General features: G+C 45.2%; 1 protein-coding gene across 1 annotated transcript in view; it reads right to left on the bottom strand.

Moving 5' to 3' along the window:
• Positions 1 to 25,308, bottom strand: part of LOC130360999 (probable cation-transporting ATPase 13A4) — a 151,410-nt gene extending 126,102 nt beyond the window's left edge. The window contains exons 1-2 of the mRNA XM_056563556.1: positions 25,240 to 25,308; positions 11,124 to 11,297 (exon numbers count right to left, since the gene is read on the bottom strand). Of these exons, the coding sequence (XP_056419531.1) occupies positions 11,124 to 11,297; positions 25,240 to 25,308 (243 nt within the window). The remainder of the gene's footprint in view (positions 1 to 11,123; positions 11,298 to 25,239) is intronic.
• Positions 25,309 to 26,233: the final 925 nt, after the last annotated feature.

The raw sequence follows: 26,233 nt of genomic DNA, 5'->3' as shown, positions 1-26,233 counted from the left end.
CAACGGGGACCGTAGAGAACCCAAACAGTCTGCAACAAACAGGTCAGCCTCCTTCCGGAAAACACTCAACGTGCTCAATATCCTGCAAGGAAAAACAAAGAATCGTAATAGGGTGGGTAAGGGAGGGAAGATACTCGCCTCCTGTCTTCATATAACTAATATTTTCCGTCACAAGCTAGGAAAATCTCGATTTATATATCAGACAGGAGGCTCATATCTTATGCAAGTTCAAAGCTTAACTATAAGAACAAAATAAATATATATAAGTTATCCGACCAACATATTATAAGACCGACATGGAGACATGCTCCTCTGGTCTGAAGTAAAAACGGCGAAACGTGGTCTCTGACGACCAATCCGCTGCCATCAACAGGTCAGTGAGGGAGCCCCCCGACGTAACTATCTTAGTAGCCATCGCCCCTCTGGAAGAATGCGCTCCAAAAAGGGAAACGTCTATACCAGCCATTTCCATGGTGGCGCGTACCCACCGCGCAAGGGTGGCAGACGAGACTGGATGGTGAGGCTTGACATACGAAACCAGGAGCTGAGAGAAGGCCGGAGAACGTAAGTTGGAAGTTAGCGTATCATAAGCCTGTAGGCAACGCACAACGCACAATCGAGGATGCGCGGGGAAATAAGGGTAAAAAACTGAATGAATACCCGTCTTCGTCCTTCGGACCACTGAGAACCTGACCCCCTGAGGCGAAAATTGACGCCTAGAAATGTCCAGGGCCTTTACGTCTGAGACTCTTTTAATGGAAACCAGACATAAAAGGACCGTAAGTTTGTAAGACAAAAGCTTTAATGACAAAGCCTCATTGTCCTCCCACCTGGCAAACATTTCCAGCAACCTGGAAACATCCCAAGTGGACTGATACCTAGGACGGGGCGGTCGCCTAAATTTAATGCCCCGTAAGAGCCTACATACCAGGGGGTGTTTGCCAATTGGCAAAGCGTCCACCGGATAATGGTAAGCCGAAATGGCCGATCGGTACACATTGATGGAACTGTAGGACTTACCAGACTCAAAAGAGTCCGCCAGATAATTTACCACTATTGTTACAGGTGCTTGTACGGGATCAACCTGTCGTTGATCACACCAACGTACCCAGAGTCTCCAGGCTGATCGATATGCCGATCGAGTCCCGGGGGCCAGGGCGAGGAGGTTCCTAGCCGATTCCGAAAGGTCGCGGTCCGTGTCGGGCACCCCGAAACCAACCATGCTAGGAGAGTTAGGCTGCCGTCCGCTACCAGGGGGTGGAGACCCCTGGTCGGATTGGCGAGGATCTGCGGAAAAAGAGGGAGCAGTCTGGGGCAATCCACTGCCATCTCCAGAGCAATCGGAAACCATGGTTGCATCGGCCACCAGGGGGTGATCAACACAACCGTAGCCTTCTGGTTCGCTATCTGTATGAGAACTTTGGGGATCATCGAAAACGGGGGAAACGCATAGTGTGTCTCCCCCGTCCAAGATTGTCGGAGGGCATCTACTGCTGACGCCTCCGGGTCCGGCCTCCAGCTGAAGAATCGCGGTAGCTGGTGGTTGAGGCGGGACGCAAATAGATCTACGCCCAATGGGCCCCAGAGCAGTTCCAATTGCAGGAAAACTAAACGATCCAGCCGCCAGTCGCTGGAATCCAAGAGATAGCGGGAATTCCAATCTGCTACTGTATTGGAAATCCCCGGGATGTACTCCGCCATAGGGATAATATTGCGGGAGAGGCAGAAATGCCAAAAATCCTTGGCAATATCCGCCAGGATCCTGGACCTGGTGCCCCCTAAGCGGTTGATGTACTGCACCGCTGCAATGTTGTCCATGCGTAATAGTACGCAGCAATTGGAAGTTTCTGGCAAAAAACTCCGGATGGCGAACAACGCCGCCAGCATTTCCAAGGCATTGATGTGTAGGAGAGATTCCTCGACGGACCAGCTCCCACCAGTAGAAACATTGCCGAAGCGAGCGCCCCAGCCTCTCAGGCTTGCGTCCGACTCTATGATGGCGTCCGGACAAGAGTTGAAAATTGTTTTGCCGTTCCACTCGACGGCATGGCGAAGCCACCACTGCAATTCTGCCTTGGCTTCTACCGAGAGGGACACCTCGTCTGCGTATCTGAGACCCTGACGCAGATGAAGGATCTTGAGCCTCTGGAGGGCCCTGTAATGGAGAGGGGCTGGAAATATGGCTTGAATGGAGGCTGCTAGAAGGCCCACTAGCCGGGCAAGTACCCGCAGCGATAGGGAGCCTTTGCGTAGCACCACTCTGATCTCCTTGCGTATGAGGGCCAATTTTGCTCTGGGCAAACGGAGAACGGCCTGATTGGTGTCCACCAAAAAGCCTAAAAATTCCATTTCTTGAGCTGGGATGAGAATCGATTTCTCTTGGTTGATCAAGAATCCCAGCCCTTCCAACAGAGATATCGTCCACCTCATGTGTTGGTAGGCCTGTGCTTTGGAGCGAGTCATGATAAGGAGGTCGTCTAGATAAATGATCAGACGCACCCCCCTGCTTCTTAGGGACGCCACCACCGGTTTCAGGAGTTTGGTGAAACACCACGGGGCGGACGATAGACCGAACGGAAGGCACGTAAACTGCCACATTCGATCCCTCCATAGGAAGCGAAGAAGTTGTTGTGAAGAAGGATGCATGGGAACGGTGAGATAGGCGTCCTTTAAGTCCACCTTTACCAACCAGTCCTCCGGTTGAAGAAGGTCTCGAAGGCAATGTATGCCCTCCATCTTGAAATGTCGATAAGCGACATGCTGGTTCAGGTCTCGAAGATTTATCACGGGGCGATAGCCGCCCCCTTTCTTCTTTACAAGGAAGAGGTTGCTGATAAACCCCGGGGAAGAAGGGTCGACCTCCACCACTGCCTGTTTGGACACTAGGTCCTCTATTTCGTTGTCTATGAGAGCAACGTTGCGGTCTGCAAATCTGATAGGGGGCGGAATCACGCCCATTTCTGGTAGGGACAGAAGTTCTATGTGGAAACCTTTTATTGTCGTTAGTATCCACGCGTCTGCCGTAATCGCAGACCAAGCGTGGGTAAAATGTATCAGTCGTCCCCCCACAGGTATGTGTGAAAGTGGAGTGCGTGGAAAACTTACCGGTGTATGGACGAGATCGGGGGTAACCTCTGTTTCCACGTCCGCGCCACGGTCTACCACGGGGTGGGAAAAATGGCGCTGGTTGCGCCACTGACACGGTGTATGGAGGGGGAGCCTGAGGGTATTGTGGAGGAGCAGTTGCCCTGACATAGGGTCTGTAGGTGGAAGTGCGGCCGGCAGATCGGCCCCTACTTCTGCCGGCCCGGGGAAAAATCTTGCTTGTTCCAGATTTTTTTAAAGAAGTTTGGGCTTTATCTAGACTGTTGAATAGCCCCACAAACTTATTGATGTCTTTTACTAAGGTGTCTCCAAACAGCATACCCTCTGCTGCTGGACCTGGCTCTGATTCGGCTAGGTGGGCCAGTTGCGGATCAAGCCGCATGAGAATGGAGCGTCTGCGCTCAATAGAGCAAGCGGTGTTAGCGCTGCCCACCAGACAAATGGCCCTCTGGGCCCACCCACGAAGCTGGGTCAGATCGACAGGATGGTCTGTCGTTGCTGCCTGTTCAGACAAATTTAATATTTTTGTAAGAGGACCAAGTAGGTCCAGAATGCGGTCTTGGATGGTCCTAAAAGACCGATCAATCCCCTTCTTGGGGAATTTGCCCGACTTCATCAAATATTTGGATAAAATGGGATCTATCTCTGGGGTCGATACCACTTTTTTAGGAATAAATGGTCGTGGGCACTCTGCCCTGAGTTTGTTGCGATTGGTCCTTTCAAGCGACCTGCGTGCCCAGAACTCCACGTACTGGGACACATGGGGCAGCGGGGTCCAATCCCCAGAACGGGGGTGGGATATGGCATCAGGGTGAAAAAGTGGTTCTCCCAGGGTATCAAGAATGGCTTCGCCCTGAGATTCAGGATTGGCGTCGTTATTGAGCGCCGATGTCCCAGCATCCTCGTCAGCAAAGTCAGACTCTGAGACCTCAGTCTCACCCGACTCATCGGATGAATCCTCATCCGGGGAATCTACATAAGAGTCGGGTTTTGCCCGCCTGGCGGACTTATGCCTCCTTGGTAACTCCCTGAGGCCCAGGGGTTGGGAAGAGTTAGAGGGATGCGTGGGGTGGCAGTCCGTGGGGGGAGCTGCCTGGAGCATATTATTTACTTCCCCTGCCGGGGAGTCAGAGGCCGCCATGGTATGCTTTCGTTTGTGCGAAGCTTTACCCTTTTTTACGGGCGGCTCATCGCTGTGGGACAGCGGTATAGGGGTGAGAGATAGGACTGGATGTGATCTAGAGGGTGCCACGGCAGACGCCAGAGCAGCCTGGACCGATTTGTTTATGAGGTCCTGGATTTGTGAGGCACTCAAAAATTGCGCTGTATCTAACGCCAGTTCATCACCCTTATTGGAAGTGGAAGAGAAATCTTCAGTCATTTTGTATTGTAATTTGTATTCCTAGAATAGATATATATACACTACACTAGTGCGAGCTTATTATCTAAAGAAACTCGCAAAATAGATATACCTATATATATATATATATATATATCTACAATCTAAGGGCCTAGCAAGAGAGACAATAAATAACTAGGAACGGAATAAATTCCGCTTATTAGACCCTATGGGTTAGCCCAGGCTCCTACCTCCAACACCGAAAGCACTGCACTGGCGCTGCGGTGTGAGGGAAGCCTAGGATATGCGGCTCCAGGGACGAAGTCTCACGAGACTACGTCTCCTGGAGCCCCTATTGGATCGCGTTGGGACCGCCCACCCGACGCGTCAGGTGGGTACGCCCCAATCTCAGAGAAGGCCGTGAGGAGACGCGGCCCGCGCTGAGAAAAAGATCCGCCCCTAGCCCGCGCGCGCGAAAGAGCGCAGCAGAAAGAAGAGGGAGGAGGAAGGGGGAGGAAAATGGCGTCGCCGGAAGATGGCGCACACCAAGGAAGGACAAAGTCACGGGTCCAAGGGGGAAAAAACCGGGTAGCGCCCAGCGCCACCGCGAATTACCGATGGAGACCGGTAATCCAGAAGAAAGAGAAAACAATAAGAAATAGTGCTAAAACAAGCATACAGGAAAAAACAGAGATAAATATGCAGCCGGTAGAGGTTTAGAGTCTCTACCAGGCCAAGAATAAAATTCCTATATACTATATCTAAGATAATATACATATACATATAATATAGTAGTACTTAGCTGTGTAATCTCTGCCATGAGCAGAAAGAAAGAGGAGGATCCATACTGGGCAGTCCCATATATAGTGGCTAAAGGCTGGGAGTGGCCGCTGTGGCCCTGGGACTGCTGGGAGTTGTAGTTTTTTCTTTTTGTTGAATTGATTACTGAAAATTCTGCTATGGGCATTATTAAAGAAAGAATAATGCATAAGATATGAGCCTCCTGTCTGATATATAATTAAAATGTAGTGTGTGTGGGTTTTTCACTTTTTTTAAAACATTTTTTTAACTAGTACTACTGCTCCCAGCATGGGACACATTGTTCCATGATTGGAGTAGTAGTTCCTGCACTAATAGGCAGATCGCCTGGGTGTCACTCCTGACACCAGATGCGATGGTCCATAATTTAGCAGAGATGTGGAGCAGATCTATACAGCGCATCATCTCTGCATTATACTCACTAAATTCACATCACTCATTCATATTTTCCATCCAGACTAGGGATAGGCCAGATGGTTGCAACCAATTGCCGCTCTCAGTGGGAAATATGAATCGGTGATGTTCTATTCACATCACTTGCCAGCCGGAGTATAGTGCAGAGATGCGGAGTGCAGGAGAAAGCCACTCCGCATCTCAGGGATGAAGGATGATCGCAGCAGTTGTCAGCAGAGTATGCTCCATGTTGGGAGTAGTAGTACCTGCAGTTAAAGGGGTACTCCGGTGAAAAAACTTTTTTTTTTTTTTAAATCAACTGGTGCCAAAAAGTTAAATAGATTTGTAAATTTCTATTAAAAAATCTTAATCCTTCTTGTACTTATTAGCTGCTGAATACTACAGCGGAAATTCTTTTCTTTTTGAAACACAGAGCTGTCTGCTGACATCATGAGCACAGTGCTCTCTGCTGACAACTCTGTCCATTTTAGGAACTGCCCAGAACAGCATATGTTTGCTATGGGGATTTCCTTTTACATTGGCAGTTCCTAAAATGGACAGAGATGTCAGCAGAGAGCACTGTGCTAGTGATGTCAGCAGACAGCTCTGTGTTTCAAACGGAAAATAATTTCCACTGAAGTATTCAGCAGCTAATAAGTACAGGAAGGATTAAGATTTTTTAATAGAAGTAATTTACAAATCTGGCTAACTTTCTGGCACCAGTTGATTTTAAAAAGAAACATTTTTCACCGGAGTACCCCTTTAAGGACAGATCACAACGGATGTCACTCCTGACACCCGCTGTGATCCTCCTGTATAATGTATAGATGCGGTCGGCCACTCTTCTATGGTCCCCTGCACTGACGTACATATACACACCCATTCATATTTCCCACAGAGAGTTGTGATTGGCTGGAACCATATGGCCAATCACAGTTCTCTGTGGATAATATGAATAGGTTTATATATATGGCAGTGCAGGGGACCATAGAAGAGTGCTGGCCGCATCTATACATTATACAGAAGGATCGCAATGACCTGGGGCAATTAGTGTGTTCCATGCTGGGAGTAGTAGTACTACCAAAAATATGTTAACAAAAAAGTGAAAAACACACACACACACACACTACATTTTTATTATTGTCGGATACATTTTTAGTTCCCTGCCAGCACCCATAAATTGATCCCTGTTTAAAAATGTAGTAAAATTAAGTTATAAAAAAGATAAATTTTGTTTAATACAGTATTTTCCATCACTACTGTATCTTTTTTTTATATATTTTTTTAAATTGTACCCTACGGAATTTTAATAAAAAAAGGTATCTCCATCACTTCTTTTTTTGCGCGTACACCATTGAACGTGCGGTTTAAAAAGCGGTATATTTTTATAATTCGGACATTTCTGCAACCGGCGATACCACATATGTTTATTTTTATTTTTATTTACACTGTTTTATTTTTTATTCTTGGAAATGCCAGGTGATTCAAACTTTTATTAGGGGAAGGGATCATTGAGGTTTAATGATTTTTTTTACATTTTTCTTATGCAATATTATAGCTCCTATAGGGGGCTATAACATTGCATTAACTGATCTTTTACACTGATTGATCTATCTCCATAAGAATGGATCAATCAGTGTTTTCGGAGATTGAATGCTCAAGCCTGAATCTCAGGCTTGAAGCATTCATTCGGTGATCGGACAGCGCAGGAGAAGGTAAGAAGACCTCCTCCTGTGCTAGAGCTGTTCGGGATGCCGCGATTATACCGCGGCGATCCCGAACAGCTCCCTGAGCTAGCTTCCACTTTTACTTTTGTTTTTAGCCGCGCGGCTCAGCTTTGAGCGTGCTGCGAAAGGGTTAATAGCACGCGGCACCGCGATCAGTGCCGTGCGCTATTAGAGGCAGGTCCGGCTTCACTATGATGCCAGGCCTGCCGCGATATGATGCGGGGTTACCGTGTAACCCCGCGTTATATCACGGGAGCGGGACTAGGGGCGTAAGTTTACGCCCTTGGTCCTTAACAGGTTAAAACCCACATGTAATTTTTCTTAGCGTTTTTTACTCCTATGGGAGAAAAATGCCACAATTTCAGGGAAAAAAAACGCCATAGGCTGCGACTTTGCAAAACCGCAAAGGAGCTACTAAAAAAAGAGAGGAAAAAATGCCAAAAGGATTAAAAAATGCCAAACTGAAAAACGCAAAGTGGAAAAAGAATTTTGAGATTTCTCATTGTTTTACAGCTAACATCTGGCCGCAGCCTTTTTTCAATGAAAAAACGCCATGGGGGCCATTTTGGCGTGTTTTGGGGAAAAAGGCACACAAAAAAAAAAAAACAAGTGGAAACAGCCGTAGGCTAACTTGGCAAAATGGGATTAACCCTGCCCCTCCTGCCTGGGATGCATTCACTTTCTAGCTTTTTCTACCTATTTAGGTTTCTCTCAATTCCCATTTTTATTAAACATTCTTCTTGTCTCCATTCTTAATTATTAAAATTTATATGATAGGGCAAAAGGGCACTTATAGGTCATAATATTATGCGCCTCTATTAGAGACCGGATGTGTTGTCAGTTCCAAATGGAAAAAAAAAAAAAAAAATATATATATATATATATATATATATATATATAACCATGTTTCATCTATAAACTCATGTTTTATCTATATCTTTGTGCTAGCAGTGTGTTGCTGTATTCTCCTGTTGCTGTATATTTAGCCCAGCAGCCTGCACCTGTCAGCCAGGTCCATATAATAGTTTGGAATCAATAGTGCTGGCCAACTTATTCTTTGGTTGTATTACACATATGGGGGAGTGGCTACCTCCATGTTGGCTCTTGCACCCCACCCACCTCTATCAGGTGTATATAAGGTGCCTTGGATGTTTCAGATCCTGCAATGCCTGCTGAACTGTTCACACAGAGGCATATTCATAGTGTAGGGTCCGTCCTAAAATGAGGTCACCTTACCGTGGTGGGACAGTCCAAGCTATTTGGCCACCAAATTTGCAAGCTATGTACCTCACTGTTTCAGAATTTCATATTTTCATTTGTTGCACTACAGCTGTATAGCTTTTCATGTTTTATCTATATACTCATGTTTCATATATATACTCATGTTTTATCTATATCTTTGTGCTAGCAGTGTGCTGCTGTATTCTCCTGTTGCTATATATATATATATATATATATATATATATCTTATAAGGCACAAATTATCAACACACCCAACCACCCTATGGGTTCCTCCAAGCCATTTTCTTTTTATGGATTAGTTGGGCCACTTGTCCATTACCTTCCTAGTTACCAGGTGCCTCTCTATACTAATCATTCCGTCAGAATATAGCAAACAACCTGCTTACAATATAACTTACAGGCACAATCTCCCCTCCTGGCCTTCAAATTGATGATTTTTCAATGGTGGGAAATGAATCCCTTCAACAATCTCTAGGGGGTAATAAAATTCCAAGACTTTCTGACTTTTGTGTCTCCCAAGAATTTCCTAGCAAGAAGTCAATTAGAATTTTTCCTGTGGATCATATGATTTTGAATGGGAGTCTGACCCAAGCAGCACTTTATCTCCACTGCGTTTGACTCACTGGGGGGAATTTATCATTGTTGTCTGTGGTAAATGTGTTTCACAGTGAATAATTTTTAGCTAATAATTCATGACATGGCACAGAGCAAATGATAAATTTGCCTGTTCAAAACACAACTAGGAAAAAATCCCTCCTCAGTCAGTTTCAAATGTGGCTATGATAAGTGCTCTGTGTTGCTGTATTTTATTGTTGACCCTCTGCTGACCCCTATAACTTTCTTATTTTTCAATATAGTGGGGCTGTATGAGGGCAAATTTTTGCGCCATGATATGCAGTTTTTAGCAGTAACACATTTTCATGTATGTGGCGTTTGTGGGCTTTTTTTGGCGCTATTTTGGGATGTGATGTGACCAAAAAATCAGCAATTTTGGAATTTTGGTATTTTTTCATGTTTACTCCATTCACCACATGTGATCATTACCATTTTATTTAAATAGTTCGGACATTTCCGCCCGTGGTGATAACAAATATGTTCATATATTTAATTCTTTAAGGACACAGGCAATTTTATTTTTGCATTTTAGTTTTTTCCTCCTTGCCTTCAAAAAATCATAACTCTCTTATATTTTCATACACAGATCTATGTGAGGGCTTTTTTTTTTGTGCGACCAATTGTTCTTTATAATGACATCAATCATTTTACTATAAAATGTATGGCACAACCAAAAAAATATGATTTGTGTGGGGAAATTGAAAAGAAAATGCAATTTAGCAAATTTATGTAACTTTTAATCACTTTTTATATATTATTTTTTTTTATGTAATGTCACAAAAATGCAGCAATTTTGGACTTAAATTTTTTTATGTTTATGCAGTTCATGACGCGGTATTATTAACATTATATTTTGATAGTTTGGACATTTACGCATGCGGCAATACCAAATATGTTTAGTAATTTTTTTTTTATTACGCGTTGGCAATGTGTATGTGCCACAAATGTATTACATAGTGCATGATATGTGATAAATATGGTGTGGTACATGTTTTCTACTTCAGTATTTTTGTTTTTTTAACTGTTTTTTACTCGATAAATGTACTAATTCATTTTTTTGTGTTTTTTTCTTTTCATTTCAGAAAGTGTATTGTGAAAACTGAATGATCGCAACTTTTCTCAAGTCATAAATAATTAAAACTCTGTTTTGCCTGATCAGTCATGAGGAATCTGCTTGCTTGAAACTCGTAGTAAGTAAACTTATAGTAAGATACTCTTTGTTGTCTATAGTAACCAATCAGAGCTCTGCTTTCATTTTTTCAGATCAATATGAGAAATGAAAGCTGGGCTGTGATTATTTGCTATGGGCAACAAAGATATATATTTCTGTAATATTTATGAATGTTTTACTTTATCGCACACTTACAAAAGACAGTGGGGGGTATGTATGAAGCTTTTTACCCTGTTTTGTTGTCTGAGATTTGTCGCAATTTTTCCTTTATGTCATTTTTTGCGACAAACAATTGCGCCAAATGGTTTAGAACAAAATCACTGATTTCACTTTGTTAGTCGTAATTTCAGTTACAATCATTCTTTGGTCTGGAATTCATTAATTGCGACTTTTCGATTTGGCACAATTTTAGGCGCAAATACCTTCATTTAGGCGCAAATATACACCATGAATAAAGTGACAGAGAAAATAGCTACAACAATAGAATGTCCCAAAGTCAGATTTACTACCTGGAATTCTGGGGTCTGCGCCTTTTGTAGGGCTACATTTGTGCCAAAATTACAAACTTGTGTACGACAATTGATAATTTTGTCGCAAATATGCTCCATTTGACGCAAAAAAACATACATAAAATCACACATTGCTACACCATTATTGATACATGTCCCCCAGTATGTGCACCGTTATATATAAGATAATGTGGGTTGCTTACCGTTTCTCTAAGCAATACAACATTTGCTTCTTGCAGTGTACATGGGGCGCAACAAGCCCAGACTCCCCATTCAGGTTTCCAGTAAAACAAAAGCCATAGCAACCCAAATGAAAGTATGTATCCTGCAATGCAAAGGGCTTTCTGCCATCGAATGGTTCTGTATCCAAATATTTCCTATATAAAAAAGCAAAAAGTTTAGAAATGTATTTCATGTCCTTATTTCTTGTATAACTTTATTAATCAATATATGTTTTATTTGATTTTAAGAGCATCAAGTATATAGAAAGATTATTTAAATAGCAAAAAAAAAAATATTTTAACTTAGCTGCAGCCATTGGCTGTCCGGGCATGCTGGGAGTTGAGGTTCTGCAACATCTGGAGGGCCGCTAGTTTGATACCCCTGCGTTTGAGTGTTCTGATAGCATGTTGAGAGATTTGGGGAGATTTTTCAAAACTTGACCAGTTGCCCATAGCAACCAATGAGATTGCTTATTTTATATTTCAGAGGCCTCTTTTAAAATCAAAGAAGTTATTTGATTGGTTGTCATGGGCAACTTTTCAACTTTTCCTCCGCACAAGATTTGATAAATCTACGCCATTATATTTAGAGGTAAGCAAGTCTTCCAATTTTGGGTCCAGTTTTTTTTGATTGGATCCTATTTTGGATTCAGAAGGGCCTTATTTGATCTGCAAATGCCCATGCAAAGTATTTACAGGAGCTTGGACTCTTGTCAAAGGCGGGAGTATCTGCTCTTGTATAGTATGCTTAGCGGTGGTACATATTTGCTGGGCCAAATGCAGAGTGCCCAGTCCAGCGAATGTAGGGAGTGGAGATAAGCAAACTTTTTAAATGGGTACTCCGGTGCTTACACATCTTATCCCCTATCCAAAGGATAGGGGATAAGATGCCTGATCGTGGGAGTCCGGCAGCCGATAGCTATCACGCCCCCTCCCGTAGGCTTGCATTGAGGGGCGGAGCGTGACGTCACACGGGGGCGGAGGCGTGACGTCACACGCCGCCGGCCCTGCGGTCGCCGTTAATCAGTCCCGGAGCGAACACGCTCCGGGGACTGATTACAAACGGGGTGCCCCGTGCATGATCCCGGGCGTCCCCAGCGGCGGGACTCCCGCGATCAGGCATCTTATCCCGTATCCTTTGGATAGGGAATAAGATGTCTAAGCACTGGAGTACCCCTTTAAACTTTGGTTTGGCAGGTTAACTTAAATTAGCAAAATGTTTGGTTCTAACCAAACTAGTTTGGTACGATCCTAAATTTTTTCAATAGCCATAAAAAGCATATATAATACTGCCTAAGAGCCCTTAAAGGGGTTATCCAGGAAAACACTTTTTTTATATATCAACTCGCTCCAGAAAGTTAAAAGATTTGTAAATGACTTCTATTAAATTTTTTTAATCCTTTCAGTACTTATGAGCTTCTGAAGTTAAGTTTGTTCTTTTCTGTCTAAGTGCTCTCTGATGACACGTGTCTCGGGAACCACCCAGTTTAGAAGCAAATCCCCATAGCAAACAGGGCGTTTCCCGAGACACGTGTCATCAGAGAGCACTTAGACAGAGAAGAACAACCTTAACTTCAGAAGCTCATAAGTACTGAAAGGATTAAGATTTTTTAATAGAAGTCATTTACAAATCTGTTTAACTTTCTGGAGCCAGTTGATATATAGAAAAACGTTTTTTTTCCTGGATAACCCCTTTAACCCCTTCCCGACCTATGACATACCTGTACGTCATGGGTGGCAAGGTGTTCCCGACCCATGACATACAGGTACGACATGAACATTTTTGCCGCTACTCGCGGCATCCCGCAGCGCCCGGAAAGATGGTGGCTATCACTGATAGCCAGCCATCTTACCATGCGACCACGGGGGGTTACATCCCCCCCCACCCCCCCCCCCCCCCCCAGCGATCGCTGCTATCAGCTGGTCAAATCTGACTAGCTGATAGCAGCATTTCGCTATCAGAATACTTAGCAGCGCGGTGTGTGAGTCCGGATCACGGGGATCGGGACACACACCGCTCTGCTAAGTGTCCCTGACCCGTCCCCCGGCGTCACTTACCCGTCCGAGCGACGTCCTCCAGGCGGTCCCAGGGGTGGTGCGTCCCGGGGGTGAGTTTGCAGCAGCAGGGCGGCATCTTCATTAGCAGCAGTGAGATCGCCGTAAAGCGATCTCACTGCTGCCTCTGGGAGTTTCAAAACTGCAACTCCCAGCATGCCCAGACAGCCTTTGGCTTTCTGGGCATGCTGGGAGTTGTAGTTTTGCAACATCTGGAGGTCCACAGTTTGGAGACCACTGTATAATGGTCTCCAATCTGTGCTCTTCCAGATGTTGCAAAACTACAAATCTCAGGATGCTCAGTCTGTCCAGGCATGCTGGGAGTTGTAGTTCTCTAACATCTGGAAGAGCACAGATTGGAGACCATTATACAGTGGTCTCCAAACTGTGGATCTCCAGATGTTGCAAAACTACAACTCCCAGCATGCCCAGACTGCCCAAGCATGCTGGAAGTTGTAGATCGGAAACATCTGATCCTTCAGATATTGCCGAACTACAACTTCCAGCATGCCTGGGCAGTCTGGGAATGCTGGGAGTTGTAGTTTTGCAACAACTGGAGGCACACTAGTTGGGAAACATTGTCCGTTTCCTACCTCAGTGCCTCCAGCTGTTGCAATTGTTGCAAAACTATAACTCCCAGCATGCACCGACAGACCATGCATGCTGGGAGTTGTAGTTTTGCAACAGCTGGAGGCACACTGGTTTGGAAACACTAAGTTTGGTTGCAAAACACTTCAAAGTTTATTACTTAACTTAGTGTTTCCAAACCAATGTTCCTCCAGCTGTTGCAAAACTACAACTCCCAGCATGCACGGACAGCCAAAGGGCATGCTCGGAGTTTGCAACAGCTGGATGTTTGCCCCCCCCAATGTGAATGTACAGGGTACACTCACATGGGCGGAGGTTTACAGTGAGTGCTGCAAGTTTGAGATGGCGCAAATTTTGTGCTGCAGCTCAAACTTCCAGCGGCAAACTTGCTGTGAACCTCTGCCCATGTGACTGTACCCTAAAAACACTACACTACACTAACACTAACCTAAAATAAAAAGTAAAAAACACTACATATACACATACCCCTACACAGCCCCCCTCCCCAAAAAAATGAAAAACGTCTGGTACGCTACTGTTTCCAAAACGGAGCCTCCAGCTGTTGCAAAATAATAACTCCCAGTATTGCTGGACAGCCATTGACTGTTCAGGCATGCTGGGAGTTTTGCAACAGCTGGAGGCACCGTGTTTGGGAATCATTGGCATAGAATACCCCTATGTCCACCCCTATGCAAATCCCTAATTCAGGCCTCAAATGCGCATGGCGCTCTCTCACTTTGGAGCCCTGTCGTATTTCAGGGCAACAGTTTTGGGACACATATGGGGTATCGCCGTACTCGGGAGAAATTGCCTTACAAATTTTGGGGGGCTTTTTCTTCTTTAACCCCTTATGAAAAGGTGAAGTTGGGGTCTACACCAGCATGTTAGTGTAAAAAAATAAATTTTTTACACTGACATGCTGGTGTTGCCCTATACTTTTCATTTTCACAAGAGGTAGAAGGGGAAAAAGACCCTCTAAATTTGTAATGCAATTTCTCCCGACTACGGAGATACCCCATAAGTGGGCGCAAAGTGCTCTGGGGGCGCACAACAAGGCCCAGAAGGGAGAGTGCACCATGTACATTTGAGGCGATTTGCACAGGGGTGGCTGATTGTTACAGCAGTTCTGACAAAGGCAAAACAATAAATATCCATATGTGACCCCATTTTGGAAACTACACCCCTCACGGAATGTAATAAGGGGTGCAGTGAGCATTTACACCCCACTGGTGTATGACAGATTTTTGGAACATTGGTCTGTGAAAATGAAAAATAACATTTTTGATTTGCACAGTCCACTGTTTCAAATATCTGTCAAACGCCAGTGGGGTGTAAATGCTCACTGCACCCCTTATTAAATTCCATGAGGGGTATAGTTTCCAAAATGGGGTCACAGGTGGGGGGGTCCACTGTTCTGGCACCATAGGGGCTTCCTAAATGGCACATGCCCCCCAAAAACCCTTTCAGAAAAACTCACTCTCCAAAATCTCATTGTCGCTCCTTCCCTTCTGAGCCCTCTACTGCGCCCGCCGAACACTTTACATAGACATATGAGGTATTTCCTTACTCGAGAGAAATTGGGTTACAAATTTTAGGGTGATTTCTCTCCTTTTACCCCTTGTAAAAATTCAAAAATTAAGTCTACAAGAAAATGCGAGTGTAAAAAATGAAGATTTAGAATTTTCTCCTTCACTTTGCTGCTATTCCTGTGAAACACCTAAAGGGTTAAAACACTTACTGAATGTCATTTTGAATACTTTGGGGGGTGCAGTTTTTATAATGGGGTCATTTCTGGGGTATTTCTAATATGAAGACCCTTAAAATCCACTTCCAACCTGAACTGGGCCCTGAAAAATTACGATTTTGAAAATCTTGAGAAAAATTGGAAAATTGCTGCCGAACTTTGAAGCCTCTGGTGTCCTCCAAAAGTAAAAACTTGTCAATTTTTTTTATGCAAACACAAAGTAGACATATTGTATATGTGAATAAATATGTACGTTATTGGGAATATCCATTTTCCTTTCAAGCAGAGACTTTCAAAGTTAGAAAAATGCTAAATTTTCAAAATTTTCATGAAATTTTTAGATTTTTTACCAAGAAAGGATACAAATATCAGTGAAATTTTACCAATAACATAAAGTAGAATATGTCACGAAAAAACAATCTCGGAATCAGAATGATAAGTAAAAGCATTCCAGAATTATTAATGTGTGAAGTAACAGTGGTCAGATTTTCAAAAAATGCCCAGGTCCTGAAGGTGAAAATGGGCTGGGTCATGAAGGGGTTAAAGCCATATGTAACCTAGGAGAATACCTTAGTAATACTGAGTTTTTTAGATAACATTAATGTCAAAGTTATGGCAACATGTATCGCTATTGGTAAATGGATGGGACTTGGTGGTAACTTAGAGCTTTCTTAAACACACACTGCACTAGTAAATGTTTTAAAATGTTAAAATAAAAAAAGGTCCCAAAATATCCCTTTTGGTGGCAGATGCGTGCTAATAGTTCAATGGCAGGCTATGGGGCCCAGGCGATCCTTGCGACCTCTATAGTTCCACCACTGCTGCCTCCTGATTGGCTGTGAGAGCTATTTGCAAGACATTAAGACTTACATGATGTGATTCTTTCTCCTTCTCCTTTCTGCCATGTGGCTGATAATATTTTAGCAAGCTCTACTAAAATAAAATGTCCACGATTCAAGTTTGCACCCAACCAAACAAAGTCCTGACTGAACCTGGGTTTTACACGTTTGATTCATCCACCTCTAGTAGGGTATATCAGCTGAAATGCATAAACATTGCCGCATACCCCCTAGGCCACTCAGTGTGCAGGAGCAGGCACTCTTGTCTTTGACAGGATTTTCCTTGTATTAGCAAATCATCCAAACAAATCCAAATCAATTTTTTCTTTAATTTTCATTTATTTATTTATTTTTTACATTTCAACCAAATCCAGTTTGTACTGAATCAAATTATGTTGAAAAGGATTCATGAGAAATTGTAGTGCTTAACTAACACAAGATAACACAAGGGTGGACACATAGACATCTGTAAATATGGGCAACTATTACTGCTGCTACCACTAAGGGGTGCTCCCTGCACAGTGACTGGAATAGCTGCACAACAAAGCATATCTGGCTGTGGCACAAGAGTGATATAATACCCAATAATGATCCTATTCAAATCATTTATCTGATTTGTACTGTTTATACACTGGGAAACATAACACAATAGACCATTGTTGTCTTCAATGTGCAAATTGGATTAGATTTGGTTTGAGATTTAGAAACCAATAACTACAGATCTGAATTTTCTTCTGCTTCACCTCATAGAAACACAGCACCTGCACTTAATGTTTTATTTAAACATGTCACAAGAATGTTGGGTCTATAAGGATGAATCACCTAAGAAAACCTAATATTACCTGATAATTATGATGACGATATTTTTCCACCATAGTTCTGTATCCCTCGTACAGTATAATACATAATCTCCACAAATGAACCTATAGTCTCAACTTTAACAACAATATATTCTTAAACAACAATTTGTAAAAATATGCATGGCCAGGCTAGATGGAATAGGTATGATACTTGACCCAGAGTCCCCAATCCGATGGACCCCATAACAGTTGGGTGGTCTGCCTTCATTTTATGCCATTGGTTCTGAAGATAACTGGCAAGCACATTATTTATCTAAAGTGGCAGGCTGTTCTACCTTACCCATAGTGGTTGAGGGAATTAGTCACTTTTATTTAGTACATTTGCATTTAAGAGTGGTTTACATTTAAATGGACTTACTTAGAATGGGGGGAATTTCTTAAGTCTAGCATTTCTCACACCAGCCATTAGTAAAATCCCTCAGTCCTTGGATTCGACCAATTCATTATGACGTACACACTTCTTAATGTAGCAATGTAGGGGCTGTCCCATGTGCCAAATCTATGCTACCTCCAAGGTAGAATAGATAACAGCTACAATATGGGCTAGAAAGCGGGCATATGTTGCAGTAAAATTGACATATGCTGTGGTCATGACCCTTTTTACGCTAAGCCACAGCCACTTGCTTTGAAATGGTGCTGCTGGAGTAAAAATGTAAAAATGTTTTACTTGTCTATGACAAACCATAGCATTGAAAAGTAATATATTTTCCACTATTTTTTTTTATTATTATTTTGCAAAGTTCCTGGTGTGGCCCGGTTTTTCCTACCTAATACTTGTGGTAGAGGAAAAGCAACATAGGAGGATACTCTTGTCCTCATATCCCAACCTCATATCTTGTCTTCATATCCCAATCTTATATCCTGACTTCATATCTTGTCCCAATATCCGGGCCTCATATCCTATCATCTTAACCTGTCCTAATATCCCGTCCTCATATCCCATTCTCTTATTTCTACCTCATATCCTGAACTCATGTTCAGACCTCGTATCATAATCTCATATTCTGACCTCATATCTCATCCTCATATCCTGTCCTTAGATGGGGCTGATTTGTGATGAACAGATTGTTGGCTGAAAATAGAAAGGCTTTGTGGAAGTGGAGTGTGAGTTGCAAGCTGGACTGATGCACAAAAAGGGATAAAAATATAAGGGAGTGTGGCTTTGCGAGATGAGAGGCATGGTTTTGTGGAGGAAGCATGGCTTGCAAGCAGGACCAGTGCACAATAAAGGTCCAAACTAGAAGGGTGCGTGGTTTGGGGGAGATGGTGAGGCTGGCAAACTAGACCAACACATTCACCTGGAGATAAGGAGCTTGTGGAGTAAGGTGGGGCTGAGCTGTGAGGAAGAGATTGTGGTTGAAGGACCTGCATTGTGGGTGTATCGTTGGAAAATGATATTTTCGGTCTTGACCCGAATTAAAAAAGGGCTATAAGTAGAAGAATGTGGCTTGTGGGAGGGGCATGGTGTAATAAAGTGGCTGTCACGATGCCGGCTGGCAGGTAGTGGACCCTCTGTGCCAGAGAGGGATTGGCGTGGACCGTGCTAGTGGACCGGTTCTAAGCCACTACTGGTTTTCACCAGAGCCCGCCGCAAAGCGGGATGGTCTTGCTGCGGCGGTAGTGACCAGGTCGTATCCACTAGCAACGGCTCACCTCTCTGGCTGCTGAAGATAGGCGCGGTACAAGGGAGTAGGCAGAAGCAAGGTCGGACGTAGCAGAAGGTCGGGGCAGGCAGCAAGGATCGTAGTCAGGGGCAACGGCAGAAGGTCTGGAAACACAGGCAAGGAACACACAAGGAACGCTTTCACTGGCACTAAGGCAACAAGATCCGGCAAGGGAGTGCAAGGGAAGTGAGGTAATATAGGGAAGTGCACAGGTGAAAACCCTAATTGGAACCACTGCGCCAATCAGCGGCGCAGTGGCCCTTTAAATCGCAGAGACCCGGCGCGCGCGCGCCCTAGGGAGCGGGGCCGCGCGCGCCGGGACAGAACAGACGGGGAGCGAGTCAGGTAGGGGAGCCGGGGTGCGCATCGCGAGCGGGCGCTACCCGCATCGCGAATCGCATCCCGGCTGGCAGCAGGATCGCAGCGCCCCGGGTCAGAGGACGTGACCGGAGCGCTGCAGCGGAGGGAGTGAAGCGAGCGCTCCGGGGAGGAGCGGGGACCCGGAGCGCTCGGCGTAACAGTACCCCCCCCTTGGGTCTCCCCCTCTTCTTGGAGCCTGAGAACCTGAGGAGCAGACTTTTGTCAAGGATGTTGTCCTCAGGTTCCCAGTATCTCTCTTCAGGACCACAACCCTCCCAGTCTACTAAAAAAAAATTTTTCCCTCTGACCTTTTTGGCAGCCAAAATTTCCTTGACCGAGAAGACGTCCGAGGAGCCGGAAACAGGAGTGGGAGGAACAGATTTGGGAGAAAAACGGTTGAGGATGAGTGGTTTGAGAAGAGAGACGTGAAAGGCATTAGGGATACGAAGAGAAGGAGGAAGAAGAAGTTTATAAGAGACAGGATTAATTTGACACAAAATTTTGAAAGGACCAAGATAGCGTGGTCCCAACTTGTAGCTAGGGACACGGAAGCGGACATATTTAGCGGAGAGCCATACCTTGTCTCCAGGGGAAAAAACGGGGGGAGCTCTTCTTTTCTTATCCGCGAACCTCTTCATGCGTGAAGAAGCCTGTAAGAGAGAATTTTGGGTCTCTCTCCATATAATGGAAAGGTCACGAGAAATTTCATCCACAGCGGGCAGACCAGAGGGCAAGGGGGTAGGGAGGGGGGGAAGAGGGTGACGGCCGTACACCACGAAAAATGGGGATTTGGAGGAAGATTCAGAGACCCTGAAGTTATACGAAAATTCGGCCCATGGAAGGAGATCTGCCCAGTCATCCTGGCGGGAGGAAACAAAATGTCGCAAATAATCACCCAGGATCTGGTTAATTCTTTCTACTTGTCCATTGGACTGGGGATGATATGCAGAGGAAAAATTTAATTTAATCTTGAGTTGTTTACAGAGAGCCCTCCAGAATTTAGACACGAATTGGACCCCTCTATCCGAGACAATCTGCGTAGGCAACCCGTGAAGACGAAAAATGTGTACAAAAAATTGTTTAGCCAACTGAGGCGCAGAAGGAAGACCAGGAAGAGGGATGAAATGTGCCATTTTGGAGAATCGATCAACGACCACCCAAATAACGGTGTTGCCACGGGAAGGGGGTAAATCAGTAATAAAATCCATACCAATCAGAGACCAAGGCTGTTCGGGGACAGGCAGAGGATGAAGAAAACCAGCGGGCTTCTGGCGAGGAGTCTTATCCCGGGCACAGATAGTGCAGGCTCGCACAAAGTCCCCAACATCCGTCTCCAGAGTCGGCCACCAATAGAAGCGGGAGATGAGTTGCACAGATTTCTTGATGCCCGCATGACCTGCGAGATGGGAGGAGTGACCCCATTTGAGGATTCCGAGGCGTTGGCGTGGAGAAACAAAGGTCTTTCCTGGAGGAGTCTGCCTGATGGAGGCAGGAGAAGTGGAGATCAAGCAGTCAGGTGGAATGATGTGTTGCGGAGGGAGATCAACTTCTGAGGCATCCGAGGAACGAGAGAGAGCATCGGCCCTAATGTTCTTATCGGCAGGACGAAAGTGAATCTCAAAATTAAATCGGGCAAAGAACAGGGACCACCGGGCCTGGCGAGGATTCAGCCGTTGGGCCGACTGGAGGTAGGAGAGGTTCTTGTGGTCGGTGTAGATAATAACAGGAAATCTTGATCCCTCCAGCAGATGCCTCCATTCCTCAAGTGCTAATTTAATGGCTAGAAGCTCTCGATCCCCGATGGAGTAGTTCCTCTCCGCTGGAGAGAAGGTCCTAGAGAAAAAACCACAAGTGACAGCATGCCCGGAAGGATTTTTTTGTAGAAGAACAGCTCCAGCTCCTACTGAGGAGGCATCAACCTCCAATAGGAAGGGTTTGGAAGGGTCAGGTCTGGAGAGCACGGGAGCCGAAGAAAAGGCAGACTTGAGTCGTTTAAAGGAGTCTTCTGCTTGAGGAGGCCAGGACTTGGGATCAGCATTTTTCTTGGTTAAAGCCACGATAGGAGCCACAATGGTAGAAAAATGTGGAATAAATTGCCTGTAATAATTGGCGAACCCCAAAAAGCGTTGGATAGCACGGAGTCCGGAGGGGCGTGGCCAATTTAAGACGGCAGAGAGTTTGTCTGGATCCATCTGTAGTCCCTGGCCAGAGACCAAATATCCTAGAAAAGGAAGAGATTGGCATTCAAACAGACATTTCTCAATTTTGGCATAGAGTTGGTTGTCACGAAGTCTCTGAAGAACCATACGGACATGCTGGCGGTGTTCTTCTAGATTGGCAGAAAAAATTAGGATATCGTCCAGATATACCACAACACAGGAGTATAACAGATCACGAAAAATTTCATTGACAAAGTCTTGGAAGACGGCAGGGGCATTGCACAGTCCAAAGGGCATGACCAGATACTCAAAGTGTCCATCTCTGGTGTTAAATGCCGTTTTCCACTCGTCCCCCTCTCTGATGCGGATGAGGTTATAGGCGCCTCTTAAGTCCAATTTAGTGAAGATGTGGGCACCTTGAAGGCGATCAAAGAGTTCAGAGATGAGGGGTAAGGGGTAGCGGTTCTTAACCGTGATTTTATTAAGACCGCGGTAGTCAATGCAAGGACGTAGGGAGCCATCTTTTTTGGACACAAAGAAAAATCCGGCTCCGGCAGGAGAGGAGGATTTACGGATAAAGCCCTTTTTTAGATTCTCCTGGACGTATTCGGACATGGCAAGAGTCTCTGGGGCAGAGAGAGGATAAATTCTGCCCCGGGGTGGAGTAGTACCCGGGAGGAGGTCGATAGGGCAATCATAAGGCCTGTGAGGAGGTAGAGTCTCAGCTTGTTTTTTGCAGAAAACATCCGCGAAGTCCATATAGGCCTTAGGGAGACCGGTTACTGGAGGAACCACAGAGTTACGGCAAGGGTTACTGGGAACCGGTTTTAGACAGTTCTTGGAACAAGAGGACCCCCAACTCTTGATCTCCCCAGTGGACCAATCCAGGGTTGGGGAATGAAGTTGAAGCCAGGGAAGTCCAAGGAGAATCTCCGAGGTGCAATTGGGGAGGACCAAAAGTTCAATCCTCTCATGATGAGATCCGATGCTCATAAGAAGGGGCTCCGTGCGGAAACGTATGGTACAGTCCAATCTTTCATTATTTACACAATTGATGTAGAGGGGTCTGGCGAGACTGGTCACTGGGATGTTGAACCTGTTGACGAGAGAGGCCAAAATAAAATTTCCTGCAGATCCAGAGTCCAAGAAGGCCACTGTAGAGAAGGAGAAGGCAGAGGCAGACATCCGCACAGGCACAGTAAGACGTGGAGAAGCAGAGTAGACATCAAGGACTGTCTCACCTTTGTGCGGAGTCAGCGTACGTCTTTCCAGGCGGGGAGGACGGATAGGACAATCCCTCAGGAAGTGTTCGGTACTAGCACAGTACAGGCAGAGGTTCTCCATACGGCGTCGTGTCCTCTCTTGAGGTGTCAGGCGAGACCGGTCGACCTGCATAGCCTCCACGGCGGGAGGCACAGGAACAGATTGCAGGGGACCAGAGGAGAGAGGAGCCGAGGAGACGAAACGCCTCGTGCGAACAGAGTCCATATCTTGGCGGAGTTCCTGACGCCTTTCAGAAAAACGCATGTCAATGCGAGTGGCTAGGTGAATAAGTTCATGTAGATTAGCAGGAATTTCTCGTGCGGCCAGAACATCTTTAATGTTGCTGGATAGGCCTTTTTTGAAGGTCGCGCAGAGGGCCTCATTATTCCAGGACAATTCTGAAGCAAGTGTACGGAATTGTACGGCATACTCGCCAACGGAAGAATTACCCTGGACCAGGTTCAACAGGGCAGTCTCAGCAGAAGAGGCTCGGGCAGGTTCCTCAAAGACACTTCGGATTTCCGAGAAGAAGGAGTGTACAGAGGCAGTGACGGGGTCATTGCGGTCCCAGAGCGGTGTGGCCCATGACAGGGCTTTTCCGGACAGAAGACTGACTACGAAAGCCACCTTAGACCTTTCAGTGGGAAACAGGTCCGACATCATCTCCAGATGCAGGGAACATTGGGAAAGAAAGCCACGGCAAAACTTAGAGTCCCCATCAAATTTATCCGGCAAGGATAAGCGTATCCCAGGAGCGGCCACTCGCTGCGGAGGAGGTGCAGGAGCTGGCGGAGGAGATGACTGCTGAAGCTGTGGTAGCAACTGTTGTAGCATAACGGTCAGTTGAGACAGCTGTTGGCCTTGTTGCGCTATCTGTTGTGACTGCTGGGCGACCACCGTGGTGAGGTCAGCGACAACTGGCAGAGGAACTTCAGCGGGATCCATGGCCGGATCTACTGTCACGATGCCGGCTGGCAGGTAGTGGACCCTCTGTGCCAGAGAGGGATTGGCGTGGACCGTGCTAGTGGACCGGTTCTAAGCCACTACTGGTTTTCACCAGAGCCCGCCGCAAGGCGGGATGGTCTTGCTGCGGCGGTAGTGACCAGGTCGTATCCACTAGCAACGGCTCACCTCTCTGGCTGCTGAAGATAGGCGCGGTACAAGGGAGTAGGCAGAAGCAAGGTCGGACGTAGCAGAAGGTCGGGGCAGGCAGCAAGGATCGTAGTCAGGGGCAACGGCAGAAGGTCTGGAAACACAGGCAAGGAACACACAAGGAACGCTTTCACTGGCACTAAGGCAACAAGATCCGGCAAGGGAGTGCAAGGGAAGTGAGGTAATATAGGGAAGTGCACAGGTGAAAACCCTAATTGGAACCACTGCGCCAATCAGCGGCGCAGTGGCCCTTTAAATCGCAGAGACCCGGCGCGCGCGCGCCCTAGGGAGCGGGGCCGCGCGCGCCGGGACAGAACAGACGGGGAGCGAGTCAGGTAGGGGAGCCGGGGTGCGCATCGCGAGCGGGCGCTACCCGCATCGCGAATCGCATCCCGGCTGGCAGCAGGATCGCAGCGCCCCGGGTCAGAGGACGTGACCGGAGCGCTGCAGCGGAGGGAGTGAAGCGAGCGCTCCGGGGAGGAGCGGGGACCCGGAGCGCTCGGCGTAACAGTGGCTTTACTTGCAAGCTGGACTGACACACTCACCAGGAGGTGCAGAGCAGAGCTTATTGAGTAAGGTACTAGAAGTCCCATAGCCTTGCATGGGACTTAAAAAACTGCACTTTCATGTAAGGGGGAGGGATAGGGTTAATTTAACTATCTTATATTTGTACTTGACATTTAAGTAGCATGTGAAGAAATTTCACTGTAATATCCTCAACTATTTGGAAGTTATGCTGGAACATACATTTCTCATAGACTTACATGGAACTTCAGAAAAAGCCCCCACCTTCGCAAATGGGGGTGACTTAGGGTTAATATAAGCCCCCCCTTCACAAATGGGGGTGACTTAAGGTTAATATAAGTCCCCCACCTTCGCAAATGGGGGTGGGTTAGGGTTAATATATCTTTCCTATATTCTTAGTTGACATATAAGTAACTTGTGTAGCAAGTTTTGTCGAAATATCTCCAGCCGTTTGAAAGTGATGCTTGAACATACATACACTCATTAACTTGGCTATGTAGAAAGTAGGACTATTTTCCTATAATGAGATCAGATTTACTTTTTGGCAAGAAATATATGGATCATGGGGTTGCACCCTTATGGAATAATCATAAACCTTTTCTGTTGCTTCCTCTTGCTGTGACCCATAAGTCTATATACGCCCTACTATAAATATGATGATCAGATTATCCGGAAGTGTCACTGTGGACTTTAACAATCATACGACTAGAAACTTGTTGTATTTTCAAAACAAACGTTTACCCCAAGCATCAGCCTCTACATGTAGTTACATAAACCTCTGAAGACTGAGTATACAATGTCTCAATGTAAACATCCAAACTAGAACTAAGAATACATCTAATAAAATAGCAACAAACAAGCAAACAGAAAGTAGTTGTAGAACAATTACCATCTCATTGTCGTGTCCTTTATTGAGCAGAACTCTGGAGTCATCCTGAATATCCTGAAGTATCCCCATGGTCCTGAGAAAAGCTTCTCAATGTTCTATAGAGTATTGTTCTCTTCAAGATCACAGAGCAAATACATCGGCTCTCTGAATATACTCCTTTTCAGCGAGTGATTCACAATGCTGAGGTGTTTCTTGAAGTTAACACTTGCATAATCTTCATTAGAATAAGAATTACCATACAAGCTTTACAGTATTTGCCTTGTGCCAGGTACATTACTTGTCCTGAGGTATTAATAAGCTATATATTGCATATCTAGTGATTTGATAACAAAGATTTATTTCCTATTTCACATTGCAAGATAACGCTATGCATTTCTATTGCCTGTAGAAATGTAACCATGAAAGCGTGTGCTGTATTGCAACAGTAGCTAATAAAACTATAGCCTTAGTGGCCTTCTTTTATTTCTATGGATAGGAACTGACATTAAATAAATATGTTTGCAAGATTTGGTTTAGGAACCTGCACAAAGTGGTATTGAGAATCTGTATGGCTTCCACACCAGTTTTCTGTGGCATTTTTTGGAAAATTGCACTGTTAGTTTTTAAGCCAAAGTCAAAAGTGGGTCCAGTATTGTATATATCACCTGTAATTATTGGACATACATGAGCATTCTTTATATGTGACCATAATGTGTAAATTCCATGTGTATATATATATATATATATATATATATATATATATATGTGTAGAAAATGTATTCTTACCTGAAATTTTCTTTTCCTGTAGTCTGTAGGCGGCACGAATGGGGTTAAGCCCTTCTGCTTACCCGGAAGGAAGAAACAAAACTAGCAGTAAAACAGTGAGACAAGTTAATTAGTCAATTACCCATAACGAGCACACCTGCACGGAAACCATAAACCTATCCCAAGAACCACAGACACTTGTATCTTATGCAGCAATAAACTTATTTAATGGGAGGGTATACTTGTGCCG

The sequence above is a fragment of the Hyla sarda genome, chromosome 3 (genome assembly GCF_029499605.1).
Source record: "Hyla sarda isolate aHylSar1 chromosome 3, aHylSar1.hap1, whole genome shotgun sequence".
Lineage (NCBI taxonomy): Eukaryota > Metazoa > Chordata > Amphibia > Anura > Hylidae > Hyla > Hyla sarda.
This window is presented reverse-complemented; position numbering and strand designations above follow the sequence as displayed.